Source organism: Microcebus murinus, chromosome 13 (genome assembly GCF_040939455.1).
Source record: "Microcebus murinus isolate Inina chromosome 13, M.murinus_Inina_mat1.0, whole genome shotgun sequence".
In the NCBI taxonomy this organism is placed as follows: Eukaryota; Metazoa; Chordata; class Mammalia; order Primates; family Cheirogaleidae; genus Microcebus; species Microcebus murinus.
Window position 1 is genome coordinate 65,005,142 of NC_134116.1, and position 18,902 is coordinate 65,024,043.

General features: G+C 38.6%; 1 protein-coding gene across 1 annotated transcript in view; it reads left to right on the plus strand.

The window, feature by feature from the left end:
* Positions 1-18,902, plus strand: part of MED4 (mediator complex subunit 4) — a 55,068-nt gene that overhangs the window by 33,154 nt on the left and 3,012 nt on the right. Inside the window, exons 2-7 of the mRNA XM_012759501.3 lie at positions 4,030-4,181; positions 10,585-10,651; positions 13,664-13,834; positions 15,619-15,676; positions 16,634-16,720; positions 17,983-18,114. Coding sequence (XP_012614955.2) covers positions 4,057-4,181; positions 10,585-10,651; positions 13,664-13,834; positions 15,619-15,676; positions 16,634-16,720; positions 17,983-18,114 — 640 coding nt within the window. The 5' untranslated portion in view covers positions 4,030-4,056. The remainder of the gene's footprint in view (positions 1-4,029; positions 4,182-10,584; positions 10,652-13,663; positions 13,835-15,618; positions 15,677-16,633; positions 16,721-17,982; positions 18,115-18,902) is intronic.

Consider the following 18,902-nt stretch of genomic DNA (forward strand, 5'->3'; position numbering starts at 1 on the left):
AAAAAAAAAAAAAAGAATGCAACCAGACCTGGCCCAACCCATTTCAAAAATAATACTTGTCTTTCAGGTTGACTTAATTTCTAAAGAGAATCATTTGCAAGTCATTCTGCTTGCCCCATCCATTCATTCTCCAAAGTACCTATTCATCCTCCCCACTAACCATTCTGCCCCTTGACAGAATTGCCTATATTCCTCATCCCACCCTCCCCTCTAAAATGAGGATATATAAACTTCTGCACCCCACTGGGATTTTCGGTGATCACTCTGTGAATCTCCTCATGTGCAGAGTAAATAAATTCGTCATCTCTTTTTCTTATTAGTTGCAAGTTATTAAGGTTGGTGCAAAAGTAATTGCGGTTTTAGCATTGTTGAAATTTGCCATTTGATATTGGAATACATTCTTAAATAAAAGTGGTCATAACAAAATAGAAAAAAATCCAATAAATGTGGTTATGTTATACATCATTTTAATGTGCATTTCTCACTTTATGTTTTTTGGCTAATAATTTATTACTTGCTGTTTATTTTACATTTATTTTAGACTATGCAAATGATGTTAGACAAAAAAGCAAATTCAAGTGATTTACTTATTTGAGTTAAAAATAGGTCATAAAGCAGCAGAGACAACTTGCAACATCAACAATGCATTTGGCCCAGGAACTGCTAATGAACGTACAGTGCAGTGGTGGTTTAAGAAGTTTTGCAAAGGAGACAAGAGCCTTGAAGATGAGGAGCTCAGTGGTCGGCCACTGGAAGTTGATAACGACCAATTGAGAGCAATCATTGAAGCTGATCCTCTTACAACTACAGGAGAAGCTGCTGAATAACTCAACATCAACCATTTGAAGCATTTGAAGCAAATTGGAAAGGTGAAAAAGCTCTATATGTGGGTAGCTCATGAGCTGATCAAAAATAAAAAAAATCGTCATGTCATTTTGAAATGTCATCTTCTCTTCTTGTACATACCAACAATGAACCATTTCTCGATCGGATTGTGACATGTGACAAAAAGTGGATTTTATATGACAACTGGCAATGACCAGCTCAGTGGTTGGAGCAAAAAGAAGCTCCAAAGTACTTTCCAAAGCCAAATGTGCACCAAAAAAAGTTTATGGTCACTTTTGATGGTCTTGTGATGGTCTGATCCACTATAGCTTTCTGAATCCCAGCGAAACCACTATATCTGAGAAGTATGCTCAGCAAATGGATGAGATGAATCAAAAACTGCAAAGCCTGCAGCCAGCATTGGTCAACAGAAAGGGCCCAATTCTTCTCCACAATGTCTGACCACACATCGCACAACCAATGCTTCAAAAGTTGCTTCGAAGTTTTGCCTTTCATCTGACCTCTTGCCAACCTGTTAGGTTTCAGTCTGAAACCATCGGTTCTTGGCTGAAGAATGACCAGACACACCAAAGTTAGGCAAGCATGAAAATGAGGTTTATTGAGGAGAGAAAGATAGGATTATAGGGCAAGAGCAAGATACAGGTTTACAAAGCATGTTACATGAGCCACGGGTGACAACCAACCGAACGCATTGTTGCAGCAGGGCAGGCAAAAGGAAGGGCAAACAGAGAGGGCTTGGCTGTGGTCTATGTCTTATTGTATAGTGTCCAGTGACCTCCCTTGTGGTTCAGAGGTCACCATGGAACCACTTTGATTAGATAGTTGAGAGTCGCATGACCTGAGCCTTAGCTAGGCATGTGTGTTCTAGGTCACTTTCAAGAGTTTATGGTACCCATGAGGCTTGGCCTGTGGGCTAGATAGAGTCCTCTGCATTCTCTTCCAGCTGGCGCACCAAGTTCTGATTGGCAGATTCATAGAGTATTCCTTCCTCTCCCAGGTGTGGAGAATTAGGGTTGGGCAGGACCAAGATGGGGGCAACAGCACCCGCTTTCATCCCTAGGAGACCCGGAATCCCTCACTATCTACCTAACAAACCAACTACCACTGCTCAAGCACCTCGACAACTTTTGGCAGGGAAAAGGCTTCCACAACGAGCAGGATATAGAAAATGCTTCCCAAAGGTTCCTCAAACCCCGAAACACAGATTTATATGCTACAGGAATAAACAAACTTTTTTCTTGTTGGCAACAATGTGTTGATTGTAGTAGTTCCTATTTTGATTAATAAAGATATGTTTGAGCCTAGTAATGATTTAAAATTCAGGGTCCAATACCACAATTACTTTTGCACCAACCTAAGAATCTTCCAGCTAACCTTCCCCAGAATAGGAAAGTTTTTCCCTCCCCCCACAGTACCTATAGTAGTCAAACTTATAAAAACAGAAAGTCTTTTTTTTTTTTTTTTTTTAGATACAGTCTTACTCTGTTGCCTGGGCTAGAGTGCTGTGGCATCAGCCCAGCTCACAGCAACCTCAAACTCTTGGGCGCAAGCAATCCTTCTGCCTCAGCCTCCCGAGTAGCTGGGACTACAGGTATGTGCCACCATGCCTGGCTAATTTTTTCTATATATTTTTAGTTGGCCAATTAATTTCTTTCTGTTTTTAGTAGAGATGGGGGGTGGGGTCTCGCTCTTGCTCAGGCTGGTTTGGAACTCCTGACCTTGAGCGATCCTCCTGCTCCAGCCTCCCAGAGTGCTAGGATTACAGGCGTGAGCCACCACACCCAGCCAAAACCAGAAAGTAGAATGCTGGTTGGCAGGGGCTGGGGAAAGACAGAATAGGGAGTTAGTGGTTAGTGAGTATAGAGTTTCAATTTTACATGGTAAAAACAGTTTTGGAGTTGGATGGTTGCTCAACAGTGTGAATGTATTTAATTCTTTTTTTTTTTTGAGACAGAGTCTTACTTTTTTGCCCAGGCTAGAGTGAGTACCATGGCGTCTGCCTAGCTCACAGCAACCTCAATCTCCTGGACTCAAGCAATCCTCCTGCCTCAGCCTCCAGAGTAGCTGGGACTACAGGCATGCGCCACCATGCCCGGCTAATTTTTTCTATATATATTAGTTGGCCAATTAATTTCTTTCTATTTATAGTAGAGACGGGGTCTTGCTCAGGCTGGTTTCAAACTCCTGACCTCGAGCAATCCGCCCGCCTCGGCTTCCCAGAGTGCTAGGATTACAGGCCTGAGCCACCACGCCCAGCTGTGAATGTATTTAATTCTACTGAACTGTACACTTCAAAATGGTTAAGATAGTCAATTTTGTTATGTGTATTTTACCACAATAAAAAAAATCGGGAAAAAAATGGATTATGGTTCCTGACTTAAAGTGCTTACTACAGCCGCCACGACAGGCCCACAGGAGGGCTGGAACAGCATTATGAGAATTCTGGCTAAGGAGAGGTTAGTACCGAACTGAGATGACTCCCATGATCACACGAAGAAACTGGTAGAAAGAGGTATACCAGGACGTAATTTCTTCAAATGCTTAAAAAACAACCAGCAGGCCAGGGCGTGGCTCACACCTTTAATCCTATCAGCCAGAGGTGCTATATAATAGGCCCCGGCTCACATCTTCAACCATAGCACTCTGGGAGGCCGAGGCGAGAGGATCGCTTGAGCTCAGGAGCTGCAGACCAGCCTGGGCAACACAGCCAGACCCCGTCTTTACCTCATCTCTAAAAAATTAGCCTGGTGTAGTGGCACGGGACTGTAGTCTCAGGTACTCGGGAGGCTGAGGCAGGAGGATCACTGGAGCCCAGGAATTTGAGGTTGTAGTGAGCTACGTACGATGAGGCCATTCCACTCTAGCCGGGCGACAGAGAGAGACCCTGTCTCAGAAAACAAAACCAAAATCAAAACCAAAAATCGTTTAACAGAAGCCTCCTATTGCCTGGAAAATATCAGGGCGAAGAAGCCCCGAGTGTGTGGTGCTTCTGGCGCTCGGGTCAGCAGAGTTTCACAGGGTTTGGTCCCCCAAGCCCTTGCTGGCCCAGCAGATGGCGCCGGCGCCCACAGTGCGCCTCCAGGCGCACAGGGGGCGCTCTGCCCGGGCCTCACTTCTCTCTCCCCGGTGACCCTTACTTCCGCTTCCGAGCCCACCTCCTCCAGCGTCTGCTCGCAGCGTCCCGACGCCGTCTGCCGGCCCGTGGGGAGCATGGCTGCGTCTTCCAGTGGGGAGAAGGAGAAGGAGCGGCTCGGCGGAGGCTCGGGAGCGGCGAGTGGGAACAGCACGCGAGAGCGGCTGCTGTCTGCGCTTGAAGACCTGGAGGTCCTGTCGAGGTAAGGGCGACGCCTCACAGCCCGGCTTGGGCTGGGTCGGGGGACTGACTCCCGAGCCGCTCGGCCGGCCGGGCGTTAGCGCTCGTCGGGGGGCTCGGCGGGGAGAGCCTAGTTCGGGGGAGTCTCCGGTGCACAAGTGTCGTGGACTTAGGGTCCGCAACTCTCCGGGACTCTGGGCTGGATTTTTTTTTTCTTTTAGGGGATATTTTAGTTAATGATAGTGACCCTGAAACCCCAAGGCTGTCAGAGCTTTAAAAAGCGCGCGGTCTGAGTCCCTTCTGAGTCCCTTCGGCCGCGGACACTCAGGCAACGTTTGGGGAATGCCCCCTGGGTGCAGAGCGCTGGGGAGACGGTCGCGAAGGGGAGGCTGGATGTCGGTTGTCAAAAGGAGTGACTACAGTGTAAACTGACAGGGGGGCTGCGCTGCGGGCTACTGGAGCACAGGGACCAGGCACCTTTCCCGGTTGTAGTCAGAGCAGGCTTCCTGAAGAAAGAGTTCACCAGACTCCCTAGGCGGCCGGTAAATAAAAAGCCTGGAAACGTGAGCACGCACGACTTGGAATTGCAAGTTGTTTGGGAGATGACTGGAGTGCAGCATGTGTGGCAGAGATAGGAGATCAACTTGGATCTCATTCTCCGTATTCTGTCACCTTTCTGGAGTCTTTCTTAATTCCCTCACTTAAACTTGGATGTTAAATTGTATTGGTTCTACTTCCTAAAATGTTCAGATTTGCCCTCTCATTCCTATCCCCGCTGTCATAACTACTTCTTAAATGCAACCTCCCAACAGTGTTACTTACCTTAATGCTTCTGCGCTTTACTCTTTTATATTGCCCAAGACCACTTATTGTTTTAAAAGGCATCTCATATAAGTATTCTGCAGAAAAATATTTGGTAGATTCCCGTTGTCCAGTATGGTTAAATCCAGATTCCTTAGGTTTGTGGGCAGCAAGTCCATTCTCCATCTTGCTCAGTCCAACCTGTTCTCATTTGCTGCCACACCCCTCTGCCTTCCTTACTTTTCACTCTAACTTCTGTTGAGTACTCCCCATTTTCAAGCTAGCCAGACTTTATCTCCAGTGCTATTCCCACTCCACTTCCAACTTGGTGAATGATTCATTCATCCTTCAAAATCCAGCTCAAATGTAACCTTTTCTCTAGCCAACATTCTTTGACAGCTTTAGAAAAAATCTTACCTATTGTATTTTGAAATATACTGGATCTACTTACAATCAGCCTTTTATCTTTGCTGTAAGTTTAGTCCTTGCCACAGCATTACCTACCAAGTTACTAGGTCAGCATGATATTAAATGGAAGAAAAACCTAAAAACACACAGACACCAGAAGTAAAATGGCTTATGTGTTTAATCCACAGTTTAAACTGTATTAGACTCAAATACTGTCTGATCACAAATAGGGCACATGGAATTTTCAGCTGGCCTATCGTTAATACTGTGAGCTAGAAACTTGTAGGCATAAGACAGCTAGCTGTTTTAGTGTATTGCCTCTATGTGAATGTTTACACAGATTAATGGAAGGGCTATTTTCTTCTTTGTCTTTGCTGGTTTTGTACTTTGTGGTGAAGAATTTGTTAGTTTCTTTATTATTAGTTAGTCCTCTTAAATGAATATTCACATTATTTCTTAGTAAAAAGACACTAGCTAGACAGAGCATTCGCAGTATGGTGTCTTCAGTTAAATTATTCATGTCTTTGTTTGGTGTGACATGACTATCTTTGGGACAGCAGATTGAAGCTTCATTTAGTTCGTGTTGAGTTCTTATTCTTTTAAAGTTATTAAACAACAAATTAACATCCCATAAATGCTGCCTAGGCCACTGCTTTTCTAAATAGGACCAACTTTCATTTGAAAAACTCAGTGTGCTCAACCTAACCAGTGCTTTAAGATCCATTGATCTACCATACTCAGTCTCTGAAATACCTTTAAGAGGTAGCCGTGTAGTTCTGAAACAAATTTGTGTTCCACTGGATTCAGAACAACTAATGATTAATTGGGAAATACCTCTGTTGCTCATGTATGAGCCAATTTTTCCAGTTCTTTGAATTTTGGATGTTCTGCTTGAAATAGTCCCTTGAGCTTTTTCTTCTGGGAGAATTCTCACCTGAAGGTTAAGTCTTATATTTGGTTGGCTTCTAACATCTTTGCTAAGGAATCTTGATGGTGCTGTTGAGTGTGAAATTACTGGAGTTGAAGTGTCCCTTATAGTTTGTTCATTTTGACCAACCATATGGTATGGATGGTAGCGGTTAATTTTTCTGTAAATACGTTGGCTTTGTGAAGAAGTGACACCCCATTTGGGAAGTGGTGGCTGCAGTCTTTTCTTCTGAGTAGGTCTTATTCTTAGAATTTCAAATATTTGCCTTAGTATATTCAATGAACTATTACTTCTCACCTTTCTACTCTTGAGCTCAGTAAATTCATTTTTCTGAGCTTTACTTACTGTATCATAATTTGTTTTTCTGTTTTGCTGAGTAGGCCTAATATATATTTCATATTCACCAAGTTCAGGAACTGTTTTTCTGAGCCTGTCCACCTGTAATGGTCTTTGAGAATTTCTTCTGACATTGGACAACCCAGTAGTCAGTCTTGAGATCTTGCCTTTGGGTCGTTTGACTACCTGGCTGTGTATCTGAAGTGTGTTTTCCTGATGCTGTTGGTACCTACAGGATTGTATATACTTGATATTCATGTACTCTTCACTTGGGATAGTGTAATTAAGTAATTTGTCAATTATGTTAAATGTTAGACTAAATTGAAATTCTCTTGCATCTATTAATAGATTTGACCAATTTGTAGCTTTCCGTATTTGATTTTTTCCTTCATTACTTAGTGTAGCATTTCCTGTTTGAAACATATTTACCCACTGAAGTAGTGGATCATCATTTACATTTTCCTCAAGAACTTCATTGGTTTGGAAGCCTCCTTCAGCTTTCCAGTTGTACATGATCAGTTGAGGTGCTGAGTTCTCTTTTGCCTCCTCTAAAAGAAGCTGTAGTTCCGTTATCCTTTCTCCAGGAGTGCCAAAAAGACTTTGATTTCTTATTAACTTGTAATCTTCCTTACTGAATCTACAGACAGATTGGTGATAGGATTCTTCTTCCTTGAGGGGTTCTGTAGTCAATATTAATGACCATTGTCTTGGAGGTTCGTTTTTCTTTGATTTTCTCATGACTTATCTGTCACGTTATTTGTTCATCTCTAAAGAAAGAGTGAGTGACAATAGGTAAGTGAAAATTGTACCTCTTTTATGATCCTGGAGATGGTGGTGGTAGTGCAAGAGATGTTACTTTCTGGTTTGCCACCTAAGGCTCATGGGAACTCCTCCACAGAATGAAGCTGCTCCAAGGTGATTGGCTTTCAGGAAAGTCTCATTGTGTGCTCACTCTCAGACATAGTTACATGTCCTGACTCTGTGATCTGTGAATTTTGTCATTAGCTTCTGAATGAAATTTGTGTATGGTTTGCATTTTATGAAAAATAAGAAAATCTTCTCACTAATGTACCTTATATGTTTTTATGTTGAGCCTCTTGACATTAGAAAATAGCAGATTTGAAATTTAGGATATATTTTTACCGTTACTCTGATTATATAGCCTTTCAGTATATTTATTACTTTGTGAAATATAATAGAATGAAATAGTCTTTGGAGAAAATTAAAAAATAGAAATACAGATTGTAGTCTAAAAGTCTTTTAAACCTGTTTATAACTCAGAACTCTTTGTCCCTCAGAAGCCATGTTGATAGGAGTCTGGAGGATTCTACACCAGCCTGTTAATTCTTTTTACCTATAATTTACCTGAAGTGTACTACCACTAATAATATAGGCTCTAAGCCCTATGTACATTGTATTTCTATGGGGAAGTGTGCCTTGATCCTAATGTGGTATACCAGGAATTCACTTTCTTCTTCTGTAGCAGGACTGGGCACAGGGGCCTTTCAGCCTCATTTTGCCATTGGGGAGGACAGAAGTTTTCGTTCTGTCCTGGATGGTTAAGAACATTACTAAGTCTTAGAGACATCTACTTCCTCTGTACTCCTGTACCTAAGGCAAATCTGTGTAAAGCTTTCTGTGGATTATACTCCCAGATTTGTATGAAAAACAAAAGGTTTATTCTACATCTCCTACCATAGCCCCACTGCAGTCACCACCACCCTCTCCCCACCTGAAACCAGCTTTTTACATAGACCAGAGGTTCTTGATTGTGTGTCATTTATGGAGTACTGAAAAAGATTCACGTGATGTGTTGTTTTCATATAGTGTCAGTTTAATCCATCACCAAGTTCTGATAGCTCTACTTCCAAAAGATATCCTAAATCTGTCCATGTTTTCCCATTACCATTACTAAATCTTGGAGGTTGGGACCTAGTCAAGGCCAGTGTCATCTTCTGCCTGGAACACTACGAAAACCACCTAACTTGTTTCCTATTCTGGTGCTCTTACAGTCTATTCACCAAATAGCTCAGTAGTTATTTAGAAATGTAAATCAGGGCATGTTGCTTCCCTGTTTAAAATGATCCAATGGCTTCTCATTGGACTTAGAATGAAACACTAATCCTTTACCATGACTACAGGCCCTACATAATCTGATCCCCACCTACCTACCTTTATCCTCACTTTGCATCTCTCCCCCCAGTGCTCACAGTGCTCTGGCTACCCCGCCTCAAACATATCTTTGGGCCAGTGAACTAGCTATGTCTTCTGCCGAGCATTCTTTCCTCCCAGAATTTTTTGATTTAATTCATGTCTTACCTCAGAGATGTGCCCTTAGAAAGAACTTCCCTGACTACCCAATTTAATAGCCATCCATCCCACCTCCCTGACAGTCTCTAATATTCTACTCTGCTTTATTTCCTTTCCAACCCTTAATACTCTAGGTATTTATTTATTCATCCATCCATCCATCCACCCACCCACCCACCCACCCCCTTGGGACTCACATGCAGAAAATACTCTGGGTATTTTATTTCTTCTCCTAGTTATTCTTGTCTCCTGTATTAGAATTTAAGTGCCATTGTTCACTTTTATAACCCAAGTATCTAGAAAATGCCTGGCACATTAATAGGCACTCAGTAAATATTTGATTATTGAATGAAGATTTTGTGTTCTTATATGCACTTTTCCATTAATTAATTAGTTCATACATAATGGTATGGGGAAGTAGTAGTGGGGAAGGTTAGGTCCAGTTGGCATCATCCAGAGAAATGTTACGAGGCTAGCAGAAGGAAGGTGGAAATATAAAGGTAAAAATAACCTGGCAGCCAGTGAGAAGATACTAACACTTGGTCTGAATGGAGCAGTGTCAGGTAGCTTGTTGTGAAGCTGCCCTCTCCTGCATTACTTCTGAAACATGCCATCTATCAACAAGTTCAGAACTAATATATAAATATTACCTGCTGTACATTTTTCCTGATCTGATGCTGATTTTCATATAGGAAAATTGGCATATTTATTAAAAGAGCATTCTAGAGGGATAGAATTTTACTATGTGTAAGAATCCCTCTTAGCTGATAGATGTTTAATTTAAAAACTCAGTTAAAGTGGAGGGTCATTAAAAAATGATCCATGCATCCCTTAGTTGCTTTATTTTACCTTAAAACATAAACTTAGTTCATTCACTAATCATTTCATGTAAGACAAAGGTCAGGAAGCTTTTTCTTTAAAGGGTCAGATATTAAATATTTTTGGTTTTGCAGGCCATATCATTTCTGTTGCAACTACTTTCCTCTGCTCTTGTAGTGGAAAAGCAGCCATATATAATGTGTAAATTGATGGGCATAATTGTCTTCCCATAAAACATTATTTACAAAAACTGCATATGTGCTGGCTTTGGCCTGCAAAGCCCTGATGTAGTATTTCTTGCATTATGAGTAATTCACTCATAATGCATTGTCTGCAGTTTCTAATTTGATTTCTAAATCAAATCAAAATGAGAACTTAGCCTCTCATCAAGCAGTCTTAGGTCAGACTCTTGCTGAATTTTTATGACTTTTCCCTGGTTGTTTATAGAATAGTTGTCCTTTGCAAACCTCTGTTGAGTCTTTCTAAGCATTTGGCTTAGGTTTTTATAGAAAGAACTTTATTCACAGTCATATTTCATGGGCATTTATGTAATGGACATTTATATAATTATAATGATAATTAAAACTCATATAAATAAGATTGGTAACAAGCACAGCTGATCTTGGCAAGAGTGTGGTGTAGCAGTTAGAGCTGAAGTCCAGAGTCATAGTGGACCATAGGGCAGTAGCTATGAGTGTTTAGCATGTCATGAGTACCTTGAATCCAGCCAGTCAACTGGATAAAGAGTAGATAAGAAAGCCTCTGCTGTAAGTGGAAATTTTGCAAAGGGTTTTTCATTGTTATTGGTTTGTTTTCCTTTTAGGGAACTTATAGAAATGCTGGCAATTTCAAGAAACCAAAAGTTGTTGCAGTCGGGAGAAGAAAACCAGGTAAGTGTTTTCTTTTTTAATTTAAAAAATAAGACAAAAAACTGTAATTTCTATTAAGTTTCCTATTTATATTTACTTTGTGTAAGAATAGGAAGATTGGATCCTTTTAAGTTATTAATTGAAACATTAAAATTGATATTTTCTGTGCATCATGTATGTAAGATAATGGTATGCCTAAGGAGAAAATAGTTGCCTAAAGATGTGGCAATATATTATTCTTTTCTCTTATAGTTCTAGTTATTCTTATACATTTATTTCCATCTTTTGAATTAACCAACAAAATTTGTTAAATGGAGATTAAAATAGTATTTGGAATCAAAAGTTAATGCTAGGCCGGGCGCTGTGGCTCACGCCTGTAATCCTAGCTCTTGGGAGGCCGAGGCGGGCGGATTGCTCGAGGTCAGGAGTTCAAAACCAGCCTGAGCGAGACCCCGTCTCTACTATAAATAGAAAGAAATTAATTGGCCAACTGATATATATATATAAAAAAATTAGCCGGGCATGGTGGCGCATGCCTGTAGTCCAAGCTACCCGGGAGGCTGAGGCAGAAGGATCACTCGAGCCCAGGAGTTTGAGGTTGCTGTGAGCTAGGCTGACGCCACGGCACTCACTCTAGCCTGGGCAACAAAGTGAGACTCTGTCTCAAAAAAAAAAAAAAAAAGTTAATGCTCTCATAAACTTAGCCCTTTATTAGGCTTAATTCCCCTAATACGACTTGAAAATGAATAGAAATAAAAGAACATACAACTGTTAATAGAAGTTATCTTGTGGGTGTCAATTTTACAGGTAGTTTTTATTTGCTTTATACTTTCCTGTTCTTCTAATTTTCTACAATGAGCAGATATTTTTTCTGATTCAGAAAATTTTCAGAAGCTAAATTTTATATTATGCTTTTACCCCATTGTAAAAGATATTCTTAAGAGACAATGAAGGAGGAGGACTAACCTTTCTAGAGAAGATATAAAACAGGAGTATCTCATAGACCTTTTCTCCCCATCCTCTGCCCCTTCTTTATCCAAGTTTTATCTTATGACATGTTTTGAGGGCAGAGAAATCTGGCGAACCCAATAGAGAATTGTCAGGGAACCTGTTTTCTTCAAGGATTAATCCCCTGAAAAGTGATCCAGATAAGGCCACAAGTTGGGGAAAGCTGCTAACTTTAGGGATATTAGGATTTACAAGACACTTATTACTTGCTATGAGTCAGGCACACAGACTATTCACAAGGTGATAATTGACCTGCATAGTCAGCACTAACCTTTCTTACACTTTGTTTTGAGATAGGGTCTCCCACTGTCGCCCGGGCTAGAGTGCAGTGGCGTGATCATAGCTCAGTGCAACATCAAACTCCGGGCTCTGAAGGGCTTCCTGCCTTGGCCTCCCAAAGTGCTAGGACTATAGGCCTGAGCACTGCCCCCAGCCTACCTTACACTTTTTAAGGGGTTGGAATTCTGTGAACTGTATCTTGTACTTGGCACCATGGATTCCTGTAATTTTCATTGAAACTATTAAATATTAAAGAGCAATGTGCCCGTTTGAGAATTTTCTAGCCACCATTTTATCCAAATATTCATATCATTTCATATAGAATTTTAGAATTAGAAAGAATCCTAATGGTCTTCAGTTTAGCCTTCTGTGAGACTGAGCTCCATGGTGGACAAATGAGCTAGAGGTTAATAGTGAGGGCAACCACAAACTAGGTCTTCTGACTTTAACTGAATATTTTTTTCCTACTAAATAATAAAATCTAAAGAGTTTTTATTACTGTCTGGTAGCATAAAAGTTAGTTCAAACCATGTAAACTTCTTGAAAGTTTTCATGGAACTTGCTTTAAAAATATGGCTTTTATAGAAATGGAAATCTAGCTTTCTTCTCCTATGACTTGGGAAGAATGAATGAAGATTAGTAATCTGCTGGATAAATAATCTTCAATACACAGAAGTTACACCACAGTTTTTTGTATATTTTGTGAGAATTCCTATAAAAATGAGAGAAATACCTATATTTTTCAGTCTTTAATACACTTTTAAAAATAATTTTTAAATTGATTCTGGATTTTGATAGCCATTTTCCTTTCTGAAGTATTATTCTCTACTTAGCACAGTAAAGTATGAGTAGTTAGATTAGACTTGCATCTTAATTCCATAATGGGGTGGTGATGATACTAGCCTTTGTTAAGCTCTTCCTGTGTCTACTTAACATGCATAATATCAGGAATCCTCATAATAACTTTATGTAACTGCTACTATTATTATATCTCTTTTCCTAATGAGAAAACGGGTTCAGAAAGGCTGGCAACTTGCCCTCTGTCAGACAGCTAGCAAATGTAGGACTAGAGATATGGACCCCAGACTTTCTGTTTTATGCACTTTAACCTTCGGTTTTTTTTTGTTTTGTTTTGTTTTTTGCCGTATCTGCATACCACTTGTTTATTTACTGTATTTTGAAATCACTGTATTTTTTAGACCATCTTCATCCTAAGCAGTGCTGTGCATGAAATAACAGGTTTAATGTCCCAGTTAACATTTTTTTTCTAATATATATCAGCACAAATATGTACCTATAAAAAGTTATTGGTGCCACCTAAAATCATCTTGGGTACCAAATTCTGTGAGAGTCTCCATTACACTGTATTTGTAAGGATAAACTTTTAAATTTTATCTTGCCTGGGAAACAAGTAAACCTGCTCATGTTGGCATATTGCTTATCCTGAAAGGGTAGTTTTATTTGGTTTGGTATGAAAGAATAGCAGAGAAAGTAGAAAACCTTGATATTAATCTGTTTCCCAAAATAATCATAGTTAGGCTATTTTATTCTTAACAAAGATCGGGAATAATATTTTGTAATTTTATTTTTTTTCCTTTTTCAACTCGCTGAAGTGGGGAAGGGAATAATATTTTGAAGGTGTTAACATTTTATAGCCTAGCCAATTCACCTATGGATTCTTGTGTTTCATTGAAATGCAGGCCTTCAGTATTCTGTTGTCTGATTTAATCAACTATTATCCGACAGGTCCTGGAGTTGTTAATTATCCGAGATGGGGAATTTCAGGAACTAATGAAATTAGCACTTAATCAGGGAAAAATCCATCATGAAATGCAAGTTTTAGAAAAAGAAGTAGAGAAGAGAGACAGTGATATTCAGCAACTACAAAAACAACTAAAGGAAGCAGAACAAATACTGGTAAGTTGTAGAGGTTGGTTCTTAAGGTGAAAAAGGATATTTTTAAATCTGTTTTTGAGACATAAATCTATCAGTGTTTTGAAGAGCAGGAAACTGACTTTCCAAGTTTAAAAATGACATCCTGTCAGTGGTTAAATGAAAGGCCAGTGTTTCTCTCTCTCTCTCTTGTTTTTTCTTTTTCTTTTGGTCTCTGATCCTTAGGCTAAATCTTCAGTTTTTAAATATTTAGAAATCAGTAAAAAATATATACTAGTTTTATGAATTGACTAAAATTGATTGCATTAATTTATTTAATCTTTCATCCTAAACTAGGTAGGATTTGGATATATGTCAGGGATCCTAATTTTTCCTTTGTTTTTTTGGTTACTATTTCTAAGAGGCAATTTATTTGCCAAGTTATTTCACTAAATACTAACTAATGAAATTGTTATGTAGTGGTATTGCAGCAATAGCTGAGTTTGATTCTCATAGACCAGACATTGCTGGCATCCTTATCTCTGATGAACTTCTTCAAAAGTGTATCAAAATAGGCTTCAATAAATAAAAGCCTGAGTGATTCAGGGTAAATTAACCACCTCTACTGAAGAAACAGCCCCAAGTAAATGCTTTTTCAAAAATATATTAAAATCTGTTTTCTCCTATGAAAGCAATACTTATCAAAAGAAATTTAGAAGATACAGAAAAGTAGAAAGAAGAGGGGAAAAGTTGCCATTAGTCCAACCACTTAAAAGAATGTCACTATTCACAGTTTGGTTTATTTCCTTTAAGTCTTGGGTATTCATTTTTTAGCTTATTGTGATTAGCAAGATACTAACAGATTTTCAATTACTATTTATTAAAACTTAAGCATTTCCCATGTAATTGTATCATCTTTATTTAGTTTTTCAATTTTGTGTATAAATAATGTTTTGATGAATATCCTTGCAGATAAAATTTTTTTTCCTGCATTTTGGATTATATTCTTTGGATTAGATTTCTACAAATGTAATTATTGAATTGAAGACAGTGAACACAAGGACCATAAAACTGAATTCTATGATACATAGTAGCAACTAGATTGACTATTTAGGCACCAGGCCCTATGCTTTGCACTGTATATGTGTTATTTCAGTCTTTTGTTTGTTTGTTTGTTTTTAAAGACAAATCTTATTCTGTCACCCTGGGTAGAGTGCAGTGGTGTCCGTTGTAGCTCACTGCAACCACAAACTCCTGGGCTCAAGCAATCCTCTTTACTCATCCCAAGTAGCTGGGACTACAAATGCATACCATGATGTTAATTTTTCTATTTTGTGTAGAGACATGGGGTCTTGCTCAGGCTGGTCTTGAACTCCTGAGCTCAAGCAATCCTCCTGTCTTTTCCTCTCAGAGTGCTAGGATTACATGCATGAGCCACCAAGTCTGGGCTGTTTCAGTCTTTATGACAGTTTATATAACATCAATGTCATTATTCAAATGAAGAAACCAATATTTTAATTAAATAACTTATTTGCCCAAGGAGGCTAAAAAGTAGAGAGATTGATCTTAAACCTAGATCTGACTCCATACTCTTAACCACGGTGTCATAGTTGAGGATATACATATACTTATAATAATTCTTTCATTAAATAATGATGAAATTAATGATATCAAGTGATGTTTCAGAACATTACAAATAAATTGTGGAGATTTCCAAATTTTGCTTATTGTTCCTGTGGGATAAATGATCTTGTGAATTAAGCCAAAAACTATTCTTGATATAGTTAATAATAAACCATATTTCTTTTTTTAATTCTTGTTTAAATTAGGCAACAGCTGTTTATCAAGCAAAAGAGAAACTTAAGTCAATAGAAAAAGCAAGAAAAGGTTAGTACTGTGGGAAGACTGGAAGACCTGAAAAATTAATTGTCTTCCATGAAATCTGTGCCTGGTGACAAACAGGTTGGGGACTGCTGCAAGAGACGGGCTAGTCTTCTCCAACAAGAATCAAATCTCCAGGAGAGGTGACTGAGGCTGGCTGTCTAAATTCTAGACCATGGTTTTGTTTTGTTTTTAGTCTTCAGAAATTTTACATATGTACACACAGTACCTTGTTGTACTGAAGCAATAATTAAAGTTTATAAAATGAAAAGTGAGTTGTTCTCACTTCTCAGAGATAACTGCTGTTAAAGTTTGATGTGTGTCCTTTCAGATTTTTTTCTAGGTCTGTGAATACATATATAATAAAAATGTAAACACACATGTACATATATTTTAAAACAAATATCAGGTCATGCTATACGTATTTAGCAGTTTATTGTTTTTCTTTTTATTTTATTTTATCACATTCATGGAATATAAGCAGTTTAGTTTTTTTCACCTAATGAATACCTTGTAGACATCTTTCTACTTAGGTCTACTTAGAGCTTTGAACCATGTTAATCAAACAGAATAGTGTGAACTGTCTGCTCTGATTTCATAGCTTGGATGTCATTGAGAAATTAAGCACTGTTTTCTCTATTTGTGCTCACCGTTGCTTTCGGAAGAGTAGTAGTAGTAAATGCTAGTTAATAATTAAGATTATTGAGTATTGTCATTCAGGTCCCCCAAATTTATTTCTTTATGTCAGTCGATTTTTCTGAAGTAGTGCCTTGTTCTTTAGTTTGGAAATGTATGTGATTTAAGTTTACAATATATATGCAGGTATTGTTAGGAAAGGCGGGTGGCTGAGATTATATTTTCAGGTAATTTAAAAACTAAGTACAATGTGTTACTATGATATGCTCTTCTAAGCCTGTATATTACTAGACTAAAAGGTTACACTATTTCCTTACGTCATTTCAGGTGCTATCTCCTCTGAAGAAATAATTAAGTATGCACATAGGATTAGTGCAAGTAATGCTGTGTGTGCTCCACTGACCTGGGTTCCAGGTAAAAATACTTCTCTTTTATACTACGTATATGTGGTTTTGAAAATGCTTAGGTGATTGTCTATAAAATAGATTAAAATACAGACTGTATTTATTGTTAGAAACATCTGCTACATATTTTCACATCCTTAATGTCTTACAAGGATATAGGCCATGGGTTTTATAAATTTGATTTTCTACAAAGTCATTGCCACTAGGGACTGCATTTCTTTGCTCTTTTAAAATAATAAATTAATAATTTAAAAAATTATAAGGTAACAGTGATGCTTCTAAAGCTATAGGTTTATATGCCTATTAAAATCAGGCTGGTCAGAGGCCAATGTTTCAGAACCATCAGGAGAGTTCACAAAGGTCCAGCCTGAGCAACAGACAATCCTAGTTCTTTTAGGTGCTAAAGACAAGGCACTGAGCACCCAACAGCAGACACACAGGCTGGGAAAGAGCTGGAATGAATAGAAACAACAAAGATTGACCCACAGAAAGAGGAAGGGGGGAAAAAACAGCATAGAAAGTAACAAGCTGCAGCTATATTGACAGTGGATAAAACATAAAAGAGCAGCCTTATTGGAGGAATGGGAGATAGTTGTCTCCACTTTAGTAACTCCTGAAGGTGGTATTTTATGGTAAAAGCACTAAGGGTAACTATAATTTTAGGGGTGAGTAATCTGGAGTTGATGAGAAACACTACTAAAAAGTTGGTCCAAATCTGGCTATGTTTTTTATCAACCCTAAACTGCTATTTAGTATGCTTTTATGATTGGAATAAACATTCCCTGCTTTTGATATTCCACTAGAAAGTCATAGAAATTAGTCTAAATGACAAGATCAAAGAGGTTGGTTAGAAAAACATCTTAATTTAGACAGTCCTTCTAATAACATCCCAGTCTTTTCTGTAAATGTCATGATCTGTTCTCCTTCAGTATATATCATTGGTATTTTCTTACTAGAAAATGAAGTTAACTTAGAAGAATCTAGATCATTATAGTTTTCTTAAGTTGTCATTTGGAATGTTTACTAAGATGACAGACATCTCATTTTTTTAAACAGAAAATAGTGTATTCTTGGGAAGATTCAGAGAAATAAAAATGTATGTTTTAAAAAAATGTTATGCCCTTAATAACAATTCATAGGATGACTTTCATATTTCAAAGTTGAGTATAGTGTGAACTTTTCAGTGTGAACCAAGGAAAATTAATACTTCAAAGAAGGTATTAATGCTTTTTAAATGTATAATTAAATTAAAAGCAGTGTTCATTGTTTTAGGGGACCCTCGGAGACCATACCCAACTGATTTAGAGATGAGAAGTGGGTTATTGGGTCAGATGAATAATCCTTCCACTAATGGTGTGAACGGTCATTTACCAGGGGATGCACTTGCTGCGGGCAGACTGCCAGGTAATGTTCATCAAAAGAATGTTTTCAAACAGATGAAGGTTTTTCAGAGATGACAATGATGGGATATCTGGCTGTACAAGTTTGAGGTTCCAGATTCAACTAATTTTTTTTTTTTTTTTTTGGAGACAGAGTCCCACTTTGTTGCCCAGGCTAGAGCGAGTGCCGTGGCGTCAGCCTAGCTCACAGCAACCTCAGTCTCCTGGGCTCAAGCAATCCTGCTTCAGCCTCCCGAGTAGCTGGGACTACAGGCATGCACCACCATGCCTGGCTAATTTTTTTTCTCTCTCTATATATATATATTAGTTGGCCAATTAATTTCTTTCTACTTATAGTAGAGACAGGCTCTTGCTCAGGCTGGTTTCGAACTCCTGACCTTGAGCAGTCTGCCCGCCTCGGCCTCCCAGAGTGCTAGGATTACAGGGGTGAGCCGGCGCCCGGCCCTGCTCTCTGCTTTAAAGATTCTTCTAGATGGAAATTAGAATAAGCTGCCTTTCTCTCTCTTTTTTGTTAATATTATACCATATTCCTCAGCCATTGGGCCTCTCTTTTTATTATTGCTCTAAACATAGTTTTTTAAAATAATTGTGAAGCATGCTATACAGATTGAATAAAAAACAATATGTTCAAGGTACAGAGACAAAGTGAACACACTCCTGAACAACCCCCAAGTTAACAAAATGAGTAACAAAAGCTTTTTATAGATTTCTTATAACTTTATAAAATAGCATTTTTGTGGGACACAGTTTATTCTGAGCTTTAATTTTCCATAAGTTTTTTATGTTTGTGCT